The sequence below is a fragment of the Mytilus californianus genome, unplaced genomic scaffold (assembly GCF_021869535.1).
Source record: "Mytilus californianus isolate M0D057914Y unplaced genomic scaffold, xbMytCali1.0.p SCAF_1, whole genome shotgun sequence".
Lineage (NCBI taxonomy): Eukaryota > Metazoa > Mollusca > Bivalvia > Mytilida > Mytilidae > Mytilus > Mytilus californianus.
The window spans coordinates 27,290,229-27,312,383 of record NW_026262581.1 but is presented as its reverse complement, the minus strand read 5'-3'; the positions used below and the strand labels follow the sequence as shown (position 1 = coordinate 27,312,383).

General features: G+C 30.6%; 1 protein-coding gene across 2 annotated transcripts in view; it reads right to left on the bottom strand.

Moving 5' to 3' along the window:
• Positions 1-5,502: 5,502 nt before the first annotated feature.
• LOC127718108 (uncharacterized) overlaps positions 5,503-22,155 on the bottom strand; it is a 62,412-nt gene continuing 45,759 nt past the window's right edge. For both annotated transcript variants that reach the window (XM_052224049.1, XM_052224058.1), the window contains 5 exons: positions 21,066-21,134; positions 17,834-17,920; positions 15,570-15,626; positions 11,539-11,604; positions 5,503-11,095 (listed from right to left, as the gene is read on the bottom strand). In XM_052224049.1, the coding sequence (XP_052080009.1) occupies positions 10,739-11,095; positions 11,539-11,604; positions 15,570-15,626; positions 17,834-17,920; positions 21,066-21,134 (636 nt within the window). In that variant the 3' untranslated portion in view covers positions 5,503-10,738. The remainder of the gene's footprint in view (positions 11,096-11,538; positions 11,605-15,569; positions 15,627-17,833; positions 17,921-21,065; positions 21,135-22,155) is intronic.

Genomic DNA, 22,155 nt, shown 5'->3' with positions numbered 1-22,155 from the left:
AACTAAAATTCATTCATAAACTACCCAAGAACTCAAATGCAATCTGTTTTTCATATCATAAAATACATAATCAATATATCATAATCAAGAGGTAGTAAAACTAAACAATTGTCTACATGCATCACCATTTTTCACCCATTTAAAATCAACAAATTTTTTTTCAAGAGGTAGAAAAAAATGTGTGTGAATATGATTTTACCATTTTTTGTAATAAACTCAATAATCACAGGACATTCATTGAAATAAAAATTCTTACATGCCTCAAATAAACAACCTTGAAACATTACATTAATAGCTTATAAAAATTCATTTTTCAATTGTTAAATCATAAACACTATGGATAGTCATGTGTTTAGCATGAATTAAACACAATTACATTTTTTTTAATTTTTCGAATGATAGAATGAAGAAATCATATTTATTTTAAGTTAAATCAAATATATAAGGTGTAATGATATACTAAAAAATGATTTTTTTTCAGTCTTTCAGAAAATTTACTTTTGTTTACTTCCTTGTATGAATATTCAACAAAATTAAAATCACTGAATATTCAACAAAATTAAAATCACTAATAATAAAAAAAAACACATGATAAGAGCCCTCATTTGGCACTTGAAACTAAAAAAAATGGTCATGCTTCTTATACTCATTTAAAACAAAAATGAATAATGAAATATTTTCTTGTTATTTTAATGCTGAAATGTCATTTGCGAAGTGACTGCATAAATATGTCAAAATTGGAAAATTTGATTTTAGATGTCAATTATTTATAATGGTTTTTGTCAGAATTAAAGACCAGCAACAGATGGACCAAACAGATATGTAGCTCTCTTAAACATTTTTGTATACAACATCGTTGAGCAAACTATCTTTTTTTAATAAGAAAAGCATCACATCCAAATATTACTGATGAGGTCACAAAATGAGGTTATTTGCAGGTTTTTTTTAATGCAAAAATGCCTCAAGTGAATATGTAAGACAAAAAAAAAATAATAAAAATATTGAAATAGCTCTTATAAACATCTGAAGGGTCTTATCTGATAAAATTTGTTGTATAATACTTTTTGTATGTCTCAAATTCAATAGGTAAAAACAGTAAAATCATTTTATAGTTTCCTTTGGAAACATTTTGCAATACAATATACAAAACTTCAAATTAATGAAATTGTTGCTTCTGATCTAAAAATAAAAAAATGTGTACTGACTTACTGAATTGTGTCTAAGCTACTAGAATAAATGAATAATATAAATAAGTCTATATTTAAAAAGCATAAATAAAAAAGCATAAATAAAAAAGCATATTATAAATAATAAAGCAATAAATAAGCTTTGCAATACAAACACAAGTGACTTATACATTAATTATTTAATTCTTGCATTACATTCTAAAGAATAAAACTAAGAACGAAAACTAAAACAAATATAAAATTTTAAACAAAAGAGAGTAGATCGATATAAAATAAAAAGCTCATTTTCTATTATTGGAGGTTTGAAGGAAATAAAACCCTTCCCAAGAATCAGTTGGTCTCTACCTGGCTATTTAATTTTTTTTTCAAATTGTACTGTCCCATTGAATAAATATAATAGCTATTGTTCATTTAATGGGAACTTTAATTTCTCCTCGATATATATATTTTGGATGTTTGCGTCATTGAGTCACTGTTTCATTGAAGTATACCCCACATCCTCTTTTATTCATAGAAATCATTACCGTAAACTTCATTGGAATATCCAGAGGGGTGTTGATTTTTGTACTAGTAAAGTGATACTCTGCAAAAATTCTTCCTTTTTTTACAGATCCATCCTTTTAAAGACTACTGTGGATTCATGAATGATTTGATTTGATTTTTTGGTGTTTTAACGCCACTTTTAAGCACCGCTTTTGGGCTATTTCGTGGCGGCCAGTTTTTATTGGTGGAGGAAGCCGGAGTGCCCAGAGAAAACCACTGACCTTTGATAGGAAAACTGACAATCCTAGTCAATTAAGATTGGAGTCGAGTGCACCTGCACGAGCAGGGTTCAAACTCACAACCTGTGTTGACTGGCTAGTGATTACAGTAGTAATTAACTACTTAGACCACTCGGCCACCGAGGCCCCTGATTCATGAATGAAAGTGGTTATGAAATTTTCATAGATTGAGGAAAACTTATATATTTTAATGAATATTTGATTGTGTGGTTTTATCAAAATCTACTAACAAGTCTATAGAAAATATATACTTCCTTTTAAATCTGGGGTGTACTATCAATGATTGATTGATTGGTGTTTTAACGCCACTTTCAGCACCTTTGGGCAGTTTTGTGGCTGTCAGTTTTTATTGGTGGAGGAAACTGGAGTGCCTGGAGAGAACCACTGACCTTCAGTAGGAAAACTGACAATCCTAGTCGATAAAGATAAGATTGGAGTCGAACGTACATGCCATGCACCAGTTTCAAACTCACAACCTTAGTGTTCGACTACTTAAACCATTCAGCCATCGAGGCCGAATTCCAATGAACAAATATGTAAGTTTTAATGCCCTAAAACAATTATTCTTTACAGAATTTTATTTTCTTAATTTTTGATGTTGATCAATATAAACATGACGTTTATTATAGATTGTCCATGCTAAAACTTGATTTACTTTTTCATTTACCAGAGGACAGCTTATAATAAAAGTTCAAAAATGTTATTATGTTTAAATTATTGCAAAAAATTCAAGGGGATAGTTGTCGCAAAAATAAAACTTGCATTTTAAAATTTGATAGCGATATTTGTACACAGCATTTTCTGATATAATAAAATGCTCCGCAGGGCGCAGCTTGATACGACCGCAGAGGTCGAACCCTGAACAGTTGGGGCAAGTATGGACACAACATTCAAGTTTGATACAGCTCTGAATTTGGATTGTGGTTAAATATTTGACACAGCATAGGTTTCTGACAGAATGAATGTGGTCTTGGAAAGAACTTAAAAATTTTAAATTGGACATTCACCTATTATGGTCCAATATCCAAAATCTAAATACATGGTTAGATTCAGCATATCAAAGAACCCCAAGAATTCAATTTTTGATGAAATCAAACAAAGTTTAATTTTGGACCCTTTTGACCTCAATGTGGACAAAGTTGATAATGGGGCCCAAAAATCAAAAATCTAAATACATGGTTCGATTCAGCATATCAAAGAACCCCATATATTCAATTTTTGTTGAAATCAAACAAAGTTTAATTTTGGACCCCGATTTGGACCAACTTGAAAACTGGGCCCATAATCAAAAATTAAATACATGTTTAGATTCAGCATATCAAAGAACCCTTAGAATTCAATTTTTGTTAAAATCAAACTAAGTTTAATTTTGGACCCTTTGGACCTTAATGTAGACCAATTTGAAAACGGAACCAAAAATTAAGAATCTAAATACACAGTTAGATTCGGCATATCAAAGAACCCCTATATTCAATTTTTGATGAAATCAAACAAAGTTTAATTTTGGACCCTTTGGACCTCAATGTGGACCAATTTAAAAACGGGGCCAAAAATCCAAAAACTTAATACACGGTTAGAATCAGCATATTTAAGAACCCCAAGAATTCAAGAATAAAACCCCATTGAAATTGGTCAAGAAATAAGCAACTTATACGAAGAATCTTCTTCTGCACAATACTGTGCAATTGAATATTTCTTGCAATTGCGCAATACTGTACAATTGACAATTTCTTGCTATTGCGCAATATTGTGCTATTGGATATTTCTTGCTATTGCACAATACTGTGCAATTGAAGATTTCTTGCTATTGCGCAATACTGTGCAATTGAAGATTTCTTGCTATTGTGCAATACTGTGCAATTGAAAATTTCTTGCTATTGCACAATACTTATTATATAATAATTTACACATCCTGTTTGATGTGTATCTCCTACCATATCATTATTATTTGCTTTTAAATATAAAACAGAGAAATAACCAACTTAAAATGGAAAATTTTAAAAGAAAAAAAAAAGGAAAAAAAGAAAAAATTCGTAAGTGTTCCGTGGAACCCAGTGTCTCGCCTACTTTTTCTGTTTATCGCAGACTCAACAAAAATGAGGAAGTAAATCAATAAAAATATTCCTCTTGGTACTATCTTTTGATTGTAAGAAGCTTCTGTCCAAGTTTGGTAAAAATCCAGGATAGTTTATGAATCTAAAAAATGTTTAAAAACTTTAACTGCAGACTGAATGTAATGTTAACTGGAAGAAAACAAAATTTCCTTCTAGATACTAGCATTTGATCATAAACAAGCTTCTGTCCAAGTTTGGTACAAATCCAAAATAGTATAAGAAAGTTATTAAAATTTTAAAAACTTTAACCACAGAGTGAATGTGTTGTTTCCTGACAGAAAATCTAAGTCCATTTAAAAGTAAAATACGGAAAAAATGGATTTATTTTTTTACAAAATTTCCTTCTAGATACTAGCTTTTGATCATAAACAAGCTTCTGTCCAAGTTTGGTACAAATCCAAAATAGTATAAGAAAGTTATTAAAATTTTAAAAACTTTAACCACAGAGTGAATGTGTTGTTTCCTGGCAGAAAATCTAAGTCCATTTAAAAGTAAAATAAGGAAAAAATGGATTTTTTTTTTTACAAAATTTACTTCTGGATACTATCTTATGATCATAAACAAGCTTCTGTCCAAGTTTGGTAGAAACCCAGGATAGTTTAAGAAAGTTATTAAAATTTTAAAAACTTTAACCACAGAGTGAATGTAATATTTCCCGGCAGAAAAACTAAGTCCATTTATAAGTAAAATACGGAAAAAATGGAATTTTATTTTTACAAAATTTACTTCTGGGTACTATCTTATGATCATAAACAAGCTTCTGTCCAAGTTTGGTAGAAATCCAGGATAGTTTAAGAAAGTTATTAAAATTTCAAAAACTTTAACCACAGAGTGAATATTTGTGGATGCCGGCGACGACGCCGACAGAATGTAGGATCGCTATGTCTCGCTTTTTCGACTAAAGTCGAAGGCTCGACAAAAAAGGAAAAAAAAAAAAAAAATCCCCCCCCCCAAATTTTTTGAACCCCCTTATGATTCATCACCCCCAAACTCAATTCCAGCCTTCCCTTTGTGGTATGGTACCTTGCAGTACAATTTCAGAGAGATCCATACACTTGAACACAAGTTATTGTCTGAAAACTAGAAAAATGCTTATTTTTGGCCCCTTATTCCTAAACATTTTGGGCAATTACCCCCAAACTCAATTCCAGCTTTCCCTTTGTGATATGGAACCTTGTAGTACAATTTCAGAAAGATCCATACACTTACACACAAGTTGTTATCATGAAACTAGAAAAATGCTTGTTTTTTTGCCCCTTTTTTGGCCCCTAATTCCTAATATTTTGAGGCAATTACCCCCAAAATCAATCCCAGCATTCCCTGTGTGATATGGAACCTTGTGGTACAATTTCAGAGAGATCCATACACTTGAACACAAGTTATTGTCTGGAAACTAGAAAAATGCTTATTTTTGGCCCCTTTTTGGCCCCTAATTCCTAAACGTTTTGGGCAATTACCCCAAAACTCAATTCCAGCTTTCCCTTTGTGATATGGAGCCTTGTAGTACAATTTCAGAAAGATCCATACACTTACACACAAGTTATTGTCATGAAACTAGAAAAATGCTTGTTTTTTGCCCCTTTTTTGGCCCCTAATTCCTAATATTTTGAGGCAATTACCCTCAAAATCAATCCCAGCATTCCCTGTGTGATATGGAACCTTGTGGAACAATGTCAGAGAGATCCATACACTAACACACAAGTTATGTCTGGAAGTTACAAAAATGCTTATTTTTGGCCCCTTTTTGGCCCCTAATTCCTTAACTGTTGGTACCATAACCCCCAAAATCAATCCCAACCTTCCTTTTGTGGTATTGAACCTTATGGTAAAATTTCATAGAGATCCATTCACTTAAACTAAAGTTAGAGTGCGAAAACCAATGTGTCTTCGGACGACGCCAGACGACGACGACGACGCCAACGTCATACCATTATACGACCGCAAAAATTTTTTGCGGTCGTATAAAAATAACTAAAAATCACATTTTTTTTCATTGTTCAACAATCACAGTAATAAATGCACGCAAACAATTCTGAATTTACTGTCACTGTTGAGGTAGATTGACTGATTGATAGTCGTTTTCTAAACCTTCAGCAGCAAATATTTCATGCATATTCAGGACAAAAATATCATAAACAATAATTGAAATATTGTTAATTACTTGTTTAGAAACCTCCAATGAATTAACATGTCAATTTAATTTCAAGAACCATTAATACATTTTTTCTACTTTCGATGATAGACAAAAACCTGAAAAATTACTTTTGACAACTTTATCACAGTTAAAGAAGTGTAAATTATCGTGTATAAATGGGACAGTATAAAAAATAAATAACAAGAAATGAGCTGTCAATTTGACAGCAAACCGAGTTTTCTGTATTTTGAAGGCACTTTCAGGCTTGTTTGACCTGCCACATTCTGAATCTATTTTTAAATGTATATCAAGGACCTTAACTCCTGAACAGCAAAAGTGAAAATCATTAATTTAAAATTGACCTCCATTTTGTGATCAACAACATACCAAAATTTGAAAAGCATTGGTTGAACGGTTCACAGATTTTTACACGGAATCTACATAAAGTGCAATTTTAAAATCTATCAAGGACCATAAATCCTGAAGGATAAAAGTAAAAATGGTCATTATCTAACTTGACCTAAATTTTGTCATCAGTATTAGAATATTAAAATTTAAGTTATTGCACTGAAACTGTTGGCAGCCCTCCACAAGCCCACCACCAATTCTTTCTTCACCATATTTAAAAAAACTTCCAAGTTACATAACTTTCTGTTAGACAAATAATACTAAAACAGCTGTCAAACTGTTTAAATATACTAACTGACATTGACCAAATATTAGATTGAACTGAGAAATAAACTAACTAAAATTACATGCAAGGCGCAGGAGTTTACAAAATACTGTTATGAACATTGTCAACTACACTTTATCAAATCGATTTAGTGAAAATCGTTGTGTTTATATAAGGCGATTGTATTTGTCGTCTGCTTATAAAAAATCGCTTTTGGTTTTTAGTGTAAAATACAAAATAAAAAAAGTCATGTTTTAAATAAGATCCACTGCCATCAACACTGATTGATTGGTTGTTTGTGTTTAATGCCACTTTCAGCACTCTAAACATCTGAAATTACATGCAAGACCAAAAGTTTAAACAATACTGCCATAATCACTTAATGGGAACAAATATCAACTGTTTTGACACTTTTTCATATTGTATAAGTGAAAATCGTTGTGCTTATGAAGAAAAAAGTATTGTGGTCTTCATATAAAAATATCTCAGCTTTTTGTGTACAGTACAACAAAATGAAAAATACTGTATTTAATATGATTTCCTGCTATCAATGATGTAAACTGTTTTGAAATTTTAGAAGATTGTACTTTGTAGTCAAAATCATTGTGTTTGTCTATCTAGACATTCAGTGTACAATACTATAAAATATTTCATAACAGAAAAATAATGGGAAAAATTCAAATAAATATACAAATATTAAAATAACAGACTATATATCTTAACACGGAATGAGAACAAATCAACAATACAAATACAATAAATTTAACAATAACAAATCATAAATAATAATTAATCATTATTTATATCATATTTCCAACCATTGTAGATTTAAACAAAAAACTTTATGATATTTTCTACTGAAATTGTTAATGACAAAATTTGTCTTTTGAATTCATAGTTTACAATACATCAAAATAAGGGTAAAATAAAGAAAGGTCCTGGTGCTTTTGTAAGTTATAACCCTTTGAAAAACTAGAATTTTTGGTATGTATATGAATTCTCAGGAATTTTTTCTAAGGAGTGCACCAGAAAGAAATTAATAAATACTGTATGAAAAATATATATCAAGTATCTCATTTTTTTAAAATAATTTACTACAATCAATTTTGAGATATGTTTAAGAAATGATTGAGAAATATAGAGGATCATGTGCAAAAATGTTAAATGTGTGAGACTGGAGATATATTCTTAAGTACATATGCTGTAATATTTTCAAAATACCCTGTATTTTCTTCTATCAATCTGACCAAATATAATAGAAGGATTAAGTAGCTTTGAAAAAAATGATTGAAAAAATACCAGGTATTTTTCCACAACTAAATGGACAGTTTGTTTTGGATTTTGTAAATATATAACCACAGTGCAATATAATATTTAAGAATGTTCGCTCCTCTGTTTCAAAATACCTTTTTAAAAGACTATTATAAGTTGATAGTTTATAAAGAACAGAACTTAAAAAGCAGAAAAAAAGACAGGTCCGTGTCCTTGTTTATGAGATATAATCAACTGAAAATTTGGCGGGAAATGATTCTCTCTAGATTTTTCATACATTTAACATTACCACCTTTTTACTTTCCAAAACTATGAAAAAATAACAAGGACTTTATAAGATTTTTAAAAATTGCTTTATAAACTATATGTAATAAAATTATGCAAAGAAAAGTGAGGGTTCGCAGGCAAAATTTTTATTGGTACTACATTGGATAAAACTAGAGGATTCTGAATATCTGAAAAAAAAGTTCAAAACTAGAGTGCCAAACATCCTTAAACATTTATATAAGTTCTGCTGTCTCCCTTTCAGTCATCTTGAATATGAGACTTTAGAAATCTAAATCATATGATTTCCAAATGTATACATAACTTAGACAGACTTAAGAAGATTTTTTATATTTTTCACATATAATTTTTTATATATTTTTATATATATATTTAGATACATTTATGGTGGAATGCACCATTTTTTGTTTTGTTTATATATAAGGCAAGACACTTTAACAACATGACTAGTTTTTTTTGAAAACCTTAACAAATTCCCTAGCAAGAGAATTCAACTTATGTCAGCAAAACTCTTAATGTACATGTTGCAAGACATTCTGAAAAGTTCAACAATTTTCAAATTTTAGGTAAAAAATACAACAAATAATTCATTGCACATGCATATAATACAATCTTAAATATAAAAATCTTAAAGAAAATTACAAACACATAAATTCGTAAATAGAAATTCTTAATAATTTACATAACAATTATAATAATTACACAGCTAATTTGAAATTACAGCTTTGGACAAAAGTATCTTTCACAAAAATTCAGCTAATTTGCTTGTCAAGTTTTTTCGGTGGTTTTCCAATTCATTGCAATTTAATTCTCATATTGGTAATACCATTTGTCCAGTCAAATTTAAGCATACTCCATATATGGATGAAAAATCAACTGAAACTATATCAGAACAATCTATGTTGCTTTGCTGTTTAAAGAAGACCTTCTAAGTCTGGATTTTATTGTAATTGCTTATGTCAATAAAATATGTTTTAACTATTTTGGAATAGATTCCATTCTACTGATGATTCTTTTACTTATCCTTGAGCACAGCTCTACTTTTATGCTATTGTCAGAATGTGAAGAAAGGATGCACAATTCTACACCTTTCATTCGTTGCTTTTTCCAAAAATCATCTATGCATTGAGTTATAATTTTGTACTTTCAGACTTTAATAAACATGACAATTAAACAAAAAATAAAGATTTCATTGTATATCAGGATTAAGATTTTTAAACCCTTGCTTACAAATGACATCACAGTCAAACTCTGTCATCAAGTCAGGTCTAACATTTAGTTTTTCTATGCGCTTTTATTCCCCGTGGTTAAAAAATGTAATAAATAATGAAATCATTCATTTCAAATTTTTATATTTTTGCGAATTTATACACATGTCCAATTTAAAACCAAACGTGCATTCTTCAATTTCTTCCAGTTTAATGCTTTAGGCTGCAAATGCTGTTCATTGTCTTTAACATCTCTGATTCTACAGAATCTACATAGTTTACGTGCAACATGATAATAACAAAATAACAAAACTACTCATAAAATCTAGATGTTAATCAATGAAGCATGTAAATGAAGTCTACACCTAAAAATCCTATTTAACATGTACATGTACAATGGGAAATGGTTTTATTAAGTGAAATGTACTATACTTATCACTATGAGTGACTGACACATTGGACTAAGCACAAAATCTTAATATCGTTTGGTGAAGTATGAAAATGAGGTCAAGGGCATAAACCCCTTGCAAGACCTACTTAACATATTATTCATAGCGACATAGAAACTGATCATATTGTTGAAATAAAACCTTGATCAACTGAGTATTACTTACTTTTACTAAAGAGAAAACCTAAATCATGACAAATAAATTTTATATTTACAAAGTCACTGAACCTTGAACAAAAAGTGAAGAAGAACTGATACATGTATATTCCAAACAGTAACTTCTGTAAAAGACATTGATGTACAAAATAAAGATTATTCATTACTAATATCATTTCAAATATTAAGCAAGGGGAGGACACAGGGTTTCTTATTTCCCAAATCTAGCTTTTTTGTATTTTTTTCAAACTTTGGACTTTTTTTCGTTCTTTTTCCAGATTTTTTCACCCTTTTATCCAACATCCCAACTTTTTTACCGCCTATATCCCACCTCCCAAAAGTGTGTCATCTCCCACATACATACTGCGTCTAACATTCAATTATTTTTTTTAAGGCAAGACAAAAAACATTTCATTTAAATCATGCTACCAATTCAGTTTCCAGCACCTTCCAGAAATCAAAAGTAGTTCCCCGATTATTTAAACAGGAGCTGTTTCATGCAGTTCAACACTGTAAGATCTTTTTCTTCTTTGGAATAGTAAACTGGTTGGGGATTTCAGTTTGTCAAAGAATGAAATACTGGTACCAGAACTGTGCTTAGAACTTGATGCAGTGCTGCCATCTGTTAGTGGAGAAGATTCATCCATCGTATCTACAATTGGTGTAGTAGTCACAGTCTTATGAGTATTATCACTTCTTGTACGTACTGGTCTGAAGGATCCCATGCTTGACTGGTTTGAGGGACCATGATATGTGTAATGATAACGCTTTGGAAATGTTGGTGAAAAAACAGCATCAGGTGTAAAAAGATCAGTAGAAAGCTGTCGAGAAAATGCCTGAAACAAAATTACAGCAGTGTGTTCAAACATGAGTTTTTGTACCAAAAAAAATATAGACAATGCTCAAGCATTTTGAGTGTTTTTAGGTCATAATAAATATATTTTATCCCTAAACAAAATAAATCTGCCTGCATTCACCATAAGAAATTATCTAACTTTTCAACCATTGAGTGTTAGAACAAATAATAATTGTACTGACTGATCCAATTTTAAAACATACAAGAATGTATGTGTTGTTGTGCTATGCATACTCTACAAATGACATATGCATGTTACAACTCATCACTGTCATACTGCTGACCAAACATGAAGCGTTCAGTAGTTTTTGAGAAAAGTGTGACAAAAATATTTTGTTTTCATATACATTTCAGACAGACAAAACTGGGTAAATATATTACATTTAGGGGGAAGCATATAAGCTAAAGTTTTATAAAACTTACATTAGTTCTATTTGAGCCTGGAATACGACTCTGAACATATTGCACTGATGGTTCTTGTTCAACCGACTACAAACAAAATAAGGCATACATTGGAAGTCATTTGCATCAAAACTTAATTTTGATATTTTCTTTTTTATCATTTTTTTTAATTAGCAATGATTTAAATGCAAGTCTGCATACCTGACCCTTTCTAAATGATATTTAAACCTATCAAATTAACACAAATCGTCATCATGGTGCAGCAAAATATGTTTTATGAATTCTCATTATCAGCAAAACTTTGTCTTATACCATTGTTTTATATTTCTATTATGGACTAACTATATTCATTGGGATAGGATATTTTTAATTTGTAATGCACACTCCTTACTTGGTTTGAACTTAAAACTAATTACCTTCCATTCACTGTGAAATTCTTATATTTAAACAGATCTCTTTTCATGTGTTTTAAGTTGGTTGGTTGAAATATCATAAAGATCACTTCACCTATTTCTCTTTGTGTCAAAAGAGGGGCGAAAGATACCAGAGGGACAGTCAAACTCATAGATCGAAAATAAACTAACAACACCATGGCTAAAAAATAAAAGACAAACAGACAAATAATAGTACACAAGACACAACATAGAAAACTAAAGACTAAGCAACACGAACCCCACCAAAAACTAGGTTTGATCTCAGGTGCTCCGGAAGGGTAAGGGATCATAGATTTATTCTTACGAGGAAGCTCCGAGCATGCTCGGAGGATGCTCGGAGCTTTTTCAGTAGGCTCTTCTCTGCAGTTTATGTGAAAATAATTATCATGATCCATTAAGATGTCAATCAAATCTACACCACTTCTATAATAAGGAAAGTAGAGCATTATAGAGGAAGCTCAATTAACACCTGTGTAAACATCTAATCTATTCAAATACATTTTGCCTGAAATTTTACAAAACTATAGAATAGATTAGAAATTCTTCAACAGTACTGTGTAATGCTTGGAAAGAAATCTCGTGTCTCCACAAAAAGTGAAAGTCATTTAACAAAAAATATACAATTATTATATTTTTAAAATAATCATTTCTTTTTTTATAATAAAAAAAATTCTCAAATTTTATAATTAGATGATATGATTTAAATATAGTTTATATTATATAATATGCTACATAAAAGTTATCAAGACACAAACAACAGTCAGGGGGCGATACTAAACGAGTTATTTTTTTTTAGTTACATATATTAATATAGGTATTTTTTGTTTTTTTAAATTTTTTGATATAATCTCAATTGTTATTTTAAATGTCAAAAGTGGACTAAATGTAGTTTTTAAGAATTTTTATATCATTTCATTAAGTAAAATTAAGTATTTATCCAACTTGAGATGAGTATAGAGAGATTACTTTAAAAATAATGACAAAAATATTACTTTTATAAATTATTTATACATCTTCGAAAAACTAAGCATACTTACAATTATTTAAGGAACATATGTAATTGTTTTTGATAAATATTTCAAATTATAAATAACTTCAAGTCTTAATTAAATCACAAAGTTCCATCCATTTATATTTGTTCATCTCTAAGATTTTGAAGGAAAATGCTATTTTAATAGCCCCAAGAGACCAATCTATGACCAAGAAGTGTGGCATCAGAAAGGCAATTAGTGTTTCAGGAGGATTTAAATAGTTTTATACTGCATGGGGAAAATAACCAGATGTGAAAATTTGTTAAAGCTTGTAAAACCTGTATGAATGGACACCTATAGAAATAATATTAACAGAAGTTACTTATTCATGATGTATAAGTAATATTTAAAACAACCTTGTTTTCAATATAACTTGTATAGGTTATTTTGAAAATTACTAGTTTAAGTAATGCCCTTAACTAAACAATGGTATTTTTTTTTTATAAAATAGCAAAGTTAGTTTTTGATATAAAATATTTTTGCAATTTTAGGGGACATGGCTACTTAAGCTTGTAAACAGAGAAAAAAAAGGGGGATAGAATTTGGTTAGTTAATTCTGGTGATGTCTTCTTTCTTATATGCACTGAAAAATTATGTTGTTTTATTACTATAGTACAGGACAAGAAAAAACTTTACTCTTGTCAAGTATTTCTTTATTTAAAACATAGATAAATTCTGCACATATTTTTGGAAAAATACCAATTAAACAAAGACTGATAGGAGGAAACAATTTTATATTAGATTTTCATTCAAGTACAGGTCAGGATAAAACTTCACTTATATAATTATGCCAAGTATTTCTTTATTTAAAATAAAACCAAATCTGCACAATTATAAAAATAATGACAATTAAAGTGAGACGTACTAGAGGGAAAACAATGGTGGTATTACCTCCTCAACTTTTCTTAGAGTAGCCATAATGTTTTTCATAAAAAACTAACTTTGCTATTTTATAAAAAAAAAAAAATTATCATTGTTTTAATAGTTAGGGGCATTACTTAAACAAGTAATTTTCAAAATTACTTATACAAGTTATATTGAAAACAAGGTTGTTTCAAATATTACTTATATATCATGAATAAGTAACTTCTGTTAATATTATTTCTATAGGTGTCCATTCATACAGGTTTTACAAGCTTTACCAAATTTTCACATCTGGTTATTTTCCCCATGCAGTATAAAACTATTTAAATCCTCCTGAAACACTAATTGCCTTTCTGATGCCACACTTCTTGGTCATAGATTGGTCTCTTGGGGCTATTAAAATAACATTTTCCTTTAAAATCTTAGAGATGAACAAATATAAATGGATGGAACTTTGTGATTTAATTAAGACTTGAAGTTATTTATAATTTGAAATCTTTATCAAAAACAATTACATATGTTCCTTAAATAATTGTAAGTATGCTTAGTTTTTCGAAGATGTATAAATAATTTATAAAAGTAATATTTTTGTCATTATTTTTAAAGTGATCTCTCTATACTCATCTCAAGTTGGATAAATACTTAATTTTACTTAATGAAATGATGAAAAAATTCTTAAAAACTACATTTAGTCCACTTTTGACATTTAAAATAACTATTGAGTTTATATCAAATAATTTAAAAAAACAAAAAATACCTATTAATATATATTAAGTAACTAAAAAAAATAACTTGTTTAGTATCGCCCCCTGACTGTTGTTTGTGTCTTGATAACTTTTATGTAGCATATTATATAATATAAACTATATTTAAATCATATCATCTAGTTATAAGATTTGAGAATTTTTTTTATTAAAAAAAAATAAATGATTAATAAATATAATAATTGTATATTTTTTGTTAAATGACTTTCACTTTTTTGTGGAGACTTGAGATTTCTTTCCAAGCATTACACAGTACTGTTGAAGAATTTCTTATCTTTTCTATAATTTGTAAAATGTCATGCAAAATGTATTTGAATAGATCAGTTGTTTACACAGGTGTTAATTGAGCTTCCTCTATAATGCTCAACTTTCCTTATTATAGAAGTGGTGTAGATTTGATTGACATCTTAATGGATCATGATAATTATTTTCACATAAACTGCAGAGAAGAGCCTACTGAAAAAGCTCCGAGCATCCTCCGAGCATGCTCAGAGCTTCCTCATAAGAATAAATCTATGATCCCTAAGCAGATCCTGCTCCACATGTGGCACCCGTCGTGTTGCTCATGTTAACATTTTATGAATTATAGATATGTACATCAGTACCTAGTGCAACACAGTATAGTTTATATATAATTTGCTAATTTGACTTGAAATAAGCACGTGTTTATGTGAAATAGTTTCCTTTACAACCGGAGTTTAAACCTGTTCACCTAATAAAGTAACTTTTTCAGGGAAGTTAATTTAATAACTACTTTAATAAAAGGTAAGTGTATGACAAAAGGAACAAAATGTGCAAAAACTGAACCAAAGGTGGTGTGGGTAAATGATTTTGAGATCATAACAGGCAAATCTAGACAAAAAGATCCATGGCATCACAAAAAAACCTGCTTTACACTCTGGCTCCACTTTTGCTGTTATATTGCTCTTTATTCATAAAATGTGAGAAAGGATACCAACCTCTATGATAGTTCTAAGACGTTCAGCAGTTCCTTCACTTTTAACTCCTTGCTTCTTCTGAAAAAAAATAAATGGAGAATGTGTCCATGGTATGCAGATGATGCCCCCGCTTGCATATAACTTTATAAAGGGACATAACTCAAGAACAGTCAAAGTGACGCCACCCAAATTCGAACTTGATCTGAGTTTTGTGGTAATAAGCATTGTGTATAAGTTTCATAGCAATGATAACATTTGGTTTAGGCAAACTTAAGTGAGAGAACTGAAATGAAAAATTCAGCAATTTTTCCATTTGTAAAGGGGCATAACTCTATAACGGTACAAGTGACACCACCCAAATTTGATCTGTGTTTTGTGGTAATAAGCATTGTGTACAAGTTTCATAACATTTGGTTGAGGCAAACTAAAGTTAGAGAACGGAAACCAATTTTGAGATGTATGTACGGACAGACTGACAAGGGTAACACTTAATGCCCACTTTTGAAGACAGCAGGGGCATAAAAAGCATGTTGGTTTTTTATTGTTAATTGCTTAACTATGTGGTGTTCCTTATTTTCAAATCTCAAAATTTCAGTGAATCCTCTCTGTTGAAGAAATTGCGCTGTACTTTCTTTGACAGGGGGTAGTTCCCATCAAGAAGTAAATACACCAGCTACTATGATATCATTGAATCATGTCCAATCAGAACCTCACATTTAAGGAATACCAGTACTGTATTTAAAGAGTTGCCACTGTCATTTGGGGATTTCAAGGTAGCAAATGCACAGGGATCTCCATGGATGAAAATTTAACGCTGGAGGAACTTTCACCATGACAAAACCCTACGTCTAAGGCATGGCGGGATTGAAAGTATTTCATTTCTCAATTTCCATGTAAGAATGGTGAACAGACTAGTATATTGCTTATTATATTTATTTTATTATAGAAAAACTAATATTTTCATTCATTGTCATTTGTAACAATTCCAATGCAGCGGTTCAAATTAGCGGTGGTCCGAGGTCAGTGACCTTCCATTTACGGGTTCGGACCTTCCCATCGGTTAAGTAAGTTACACCCGACGGACTTTCGTATTTTTACAGGTTAAAAAAGTTATAAAAGCATTTTGAACAAAAAATATAAAAATAATCTTAAGATCTGCTGCTTTACTGAAAGGGAACTTCTGTGTTTGCTTAAATTCTTCACAATTGATTTGATTTGTAGTCACGTGACCAGTCGTCGTACAAGATTCCGGGGTACCGGGATACTCGTGAATATAATATTAAAACATAACTAGTTAATGGTATGAGTCTATTTGGTTTTTGGATGACCTCTTCCAAAAGAAAACCTAATGAAACAGGGAATACAGGGAGGTGATTGATGAAACTGCTTAATGCAGCCCAAAAGACAGGACCTGACTAAAGACCAAAAACATGACAGGGAAAAACAAGAATGTAAATTTTTTCCCACACACAGAGAAAGGGAAAGTGCCCTGGTTTGTTGGACAAAAAACTTAAAAATTGACCCCATAAAAAATCATGATGAAAAATTACCACCAGCATCTATATATCTTGCCAAAAAAGTGGTTAAAAGAAACTGACCCCAATTAAGTTTGAAAACGAAGTTGAGCTGTTATCTGACACAAAGTTCGGCCAGTGTGTTCTTAAGCAGCAATTGAAACCAAGACAATTAAAAAGGTACAAAGTTTTATTTAACACAGCATATAGTGTTGGGGAAAAGGGGAAGCCTTTTTCTGACTGAATTTATTTAAGAAATTCAGAAAAAAAAATGAGGTTAATGTAGTAATTAAGATATGATGAGTGTTTTGGAATAGTATTAAAGCCTTTTCTGTTTTTATAAATTGAATTTTCGATAAAAATTAGACCTTCTAAAAAATAAAGGAGGACCTTTAAGTATTTTTGGTCAAAGGTCCTGGACCTTCCATTTCCTAAAGTAAATTTGAACCCCTGCACAGGCAGACAATTGGGAGGACAAAGGGATGACTATATCCTCCTGAATTTTTTCTCAGGGCTTCCTCTTGAGTGGACCTTATGCAAGATTTTAACATAGAACACTGTAAATGTTCACACCATTCAGTCACAGGAGTATGCATGAGGGGATAGAGTCTCATATTCAGATTTGAAAGGAGATGTATAATTGTTATTTCCTCAGAAAACAAATCCTCAATGGTCTATCTTAAGTACTTCTCTTGAAATGCACTTTTCTATGCACCCAAAATTAAGCTGTAAACAACATGACTTGAAATTAGTCTCAATAATCATTTCTACCCTCAATTCTTCTAAGAGTTTCTTTGCTTCAGCTCCAAAATTCAGAGAATCTTTCCCCTTCAAAGTCACATATGAATCTCTGGCAATCTAAAACATATAATTTCATTTAAACAAACGTTTGTATCAAAAATATTATTAATGTCAAAGACAACAGTTACTATATCAAACCAACACAAAACCACAAACATAACAAAACATCTGTCTAAATATATTCAAAATTGTGTGCCAGGTAATTCGTATTTGGGTCAGACGGAAATCTTCGGACTAAAATTTTGATCTCATTCTAATTAATGATATACTAAAGCTGACAATTAGATCTGACTTCAATCTAAAAAGTCTGAACTTAAAATTGTTAAGTCCTACTAAAGATTTCAAGAAATTTTCAAATACTTTCTTAAGGTAAATAACTATTCGTTGGATACCAATTTTTTGTGGGTTTTGTGGGTACAGGTGAACCACAAATTCAAATTTTCAACGAATTACAATTTTTCTACAGGCTATGTGTGCAGAAATTGGCAAAACAACGAAATCAAATATCATTACAAATGCAAGTTTTCCTCAATCCACGGAAATTGATACCCACGAAAATAAATGAATCCACAGAACCCTTTTACTATGAATTTATCTATTTTTCTAGAAATCAATTTTGTGGATTATGCAAAAAAAAAAAAATATTTTCATTTTTTGATTCATGGTTTTGCCAAAGTCTGTATGCAACAGGGCTTCCAAAATATATTTGAGCCAGCCGGACATTTTTTTTGTCTTATCCCGATTTTAATCCCTTAAGACTTATTAATGAAAGGCAACCATAGTAATCAGTTGGGCATCATATGAATAATGATTGACCAAACACAGTATTTGACTTGATTTTTAATATAAATTCGATGTTCTGGCGCTGACTGTTAAATTGACAGTGCACCATTCGAAGTGTGTAACATCAGCGTATTAATATCTGTCTAGAACTCTTTATTTGTGCAAAATTACGCTGTCAATAACTAAACCTCTTTCCGCATTATTTCTACAGGAAAAGACTCAATATGAACGTTACATATACATGATATAGTTATCAATGATATTTTAAGCATTTTTGAAAATGCGGATGCATATTTAATCTCACACCTGTGCACATGTGCAAGAGTGTACTAGTTCAAACAACATGGTTCTGCATAGTTGCCAACTGACATGATATTCGCGTGTAATACACGCTTTTTCAACGGTTTACACGCGAGGATTTTGTCACATGGCGTGTACACGCTTTTCATCACTTTACACGCAACTACACGCTTTTTCGTTGTTTTGATTTTTTGGTCGTTAGTGGTATCGCGATTCTCGGGTTTTGTCATTATTTGATGATAAATACCGAAAATTTCGAAGTAATTGTTTGATCGCCATTGTTTATTTTTCAATATGGACGAACAGAAAAAGCCCTTAAGGTAAGTAGTTTGTGATTAGTTTTTACGATTTTGTGACTTCTTTCAAATTCACTTAGGGGAAATGTCCACAGAAAGAGGTCGCTTTCAGGACCTGTATCGTCGTCTAAGCGAAAACCATGTGTACGTACCAAGATTCAAGATTTATAAATTATAATTTGGGAGTTCGAGTTTAAATGATAGAGGGAAGAGTAACGCCTTGTGCACCCTATGTTGCAATCATAACATGTGAGAGGAGAACTACAATGTAGCTATTTGATTAAGCATTTAACATGTTTAATGGTAATCAAATTATAAAATATTTTTCTTTTTCAGTTTCAAATCTAGCCAACGCTTACAACAGATTTCCACAGGCCATAGGGGATGGAAATATCACGAAACTGTTGGATCAGTTCTCATAGTACCAGCTGTCTTCTGATGAACTACCCAGTTTTGACCAGGCAAAAGCAACATATAGCTTGTTGGAAGCAATGGCAGAGATAATAGATGACATTTAAATGGCAAAAAAACGTTATGACACTCTTCCAAAGCTTGATAAAGCTATTTTAGTTCAGCCAAATATCAATTCTGACTGTGAGAGAGCGTTTTCAATTATAAAGAAATTTACACTGAATTCTGATCAGAACTCGACAATGATATATTGTGTGCCTTGTTTATAATCAAGTAAATGTAACCAAACTGGCAGTTGTTTTGAATATGTGCCTAGTGGTGTTGCTTTAAAAGCAGAAAAACAGACCACTGTTGAATACAATAAAAGTTTACAGTAGAATATTGTTTTTTATATTAACAAATTTGTATAATGTGAAATTATGAACATTGTTCATATTAAAAAGTCTGCATCTACGTCACACGTTTTCACACGCTTTTTGACATGTCATGTCATGTCATGACATGATTTCTCATTGTCAGAGGTTGGCAAGTATGTGGTTCTGACGATTTTTCACTTAAAACCTTTATTACTACTTTTTTTTATTTTTCATCAAATCATATTTATATACATTTTCTGATAATCTGAATCTTGTTGACTAAATTAATTAGATGCAAACCGCTGAAATTTAAGAAAATAACTTTTAATACTAGACCGATCAATTTCTGGAACAAAATAGTTTACCTGTCGCCTGAACAGGTAAAATCATTTGTCAGAGGACTAATTAACCTTGATTGTAATGAGAAGGTTTTATAGTAGGGTTAGTTTTGATAGTAATTGTTAATCATGTCACTTATATGACTGGAAATGTGTGGCTGTTTAAGGCAAAAGGTCATGTCAAAAAGATCACATAAGCTTCAATTTTTTTTCTGAACTATATTAAAATGTCCGTTTCAGCGTTGGCACAACAAGTCATTTATATAATTTATCGGACTTGTCCGGAAAATATGATCGTTTTGGAAGCCCTGGTATACAAGCCTTTAAAAATGTGTACTTTGTTTAACATTTAAATTTGTGGTCCACCTATACCCACTAATTCCACAAAAATTGGTATACCACAAACAATAATGAATCCCTATTATTCAGAAATTTTTCTGTGTCGAGTCATATACTGTAAATTCAGAAATTATTGCCAGGTTTATATTATTTCGAATAATGCGACTGAGTGAGTATTCTAATATTAAGAACTCGCATTCGGATATCTGATACATATATTTGTATGCATATAGAAATTCTAGAAATTGCAATAATTGATCTCGCATTCATGTCCATTCTTCAAAAAACACAATAATAAATGCACACAATAATTTCTGAATTTACAGTAGTGCATCAATGAATGTTTATCAATTAAATGCAATTACTGAATAATGATCACCTTGATGTCATCTTTCCAAAAACCCCTGGATTCATCTGATACTGAAGTCTGAGGTGCCACTTCTTTTATCTGGAAATATAATTCCATACAGTTAGTTATGGTAATTTCATTTGTCTGATAAGTTTGTGAACTTCTTCTATAATATTGGGGTTTCTTGATTATGGTTTTTATACATTTGCTCTAGAGCCTAGTTCATTGAACAAGTATGATGTTCAAAGGGACATAACTCTACAATTTTTATGCTTGAAATTTGCTATATCTTTATCTGTTTAATATGTCTTAAGCTACGTTGTATAAACCAATTATTCCAATCATCTGGTATGTATTGTTGAAATCTCCTCAAATTCAAAATAAAATAAATAAAGAGTACTGATATGTATTTTTGAACAATGACGTGTTAGTGATCAGTAGATATTTTTTGCAAAATTTTGAATGATTGAAAACTATAGTATGCTATATGAAAATGATTATAAAACCATTTTTTTTTATATTTAAGGAATGACTGTAATATTTTTTCTGTCTATGAAGAAATAACATCAAAAATGTGGTGCACACTGAATAACTCGCGTAGCGGGTTATTTTAAAGTGTGCACCACATTTTTGATGTTATTTCGAATAGAAAGAAAAAATATTACAGTCATTTCTTATAATTTAATTCTTAATTCCATTTTAAACCGGAGTAAAAACGTTGATGACGTCAAGGTCACATGACAAAATTATGTCTATGAGCTGATAAACAAAACAACGTCAGCCAATCGGAAGACGCGTTACATCCAAAATTAAATTATTACTTGATAAACACATTAACAAAACTTTAGTAATACAATTATTTTAAGAAAAATGCAACTGTCAAACGGAAGAATAGAGTAAAGCAATAAAATGTATTCTCCAGAAACCATGCCAGTTAATTACATAAACATATTTCTATGTTCAGTGAATTATGAAATCTTAGTAAAAACTCTAATTTGGCATACATCTTTAAAAATGTCACATCATAATGAACATGTGTAAAATTCCTGTAACCACAGCTTCATGGTAAACTAATTTAACTCAAAATTTTAACCTCATATATTTCCATGTTTAGAGCTCA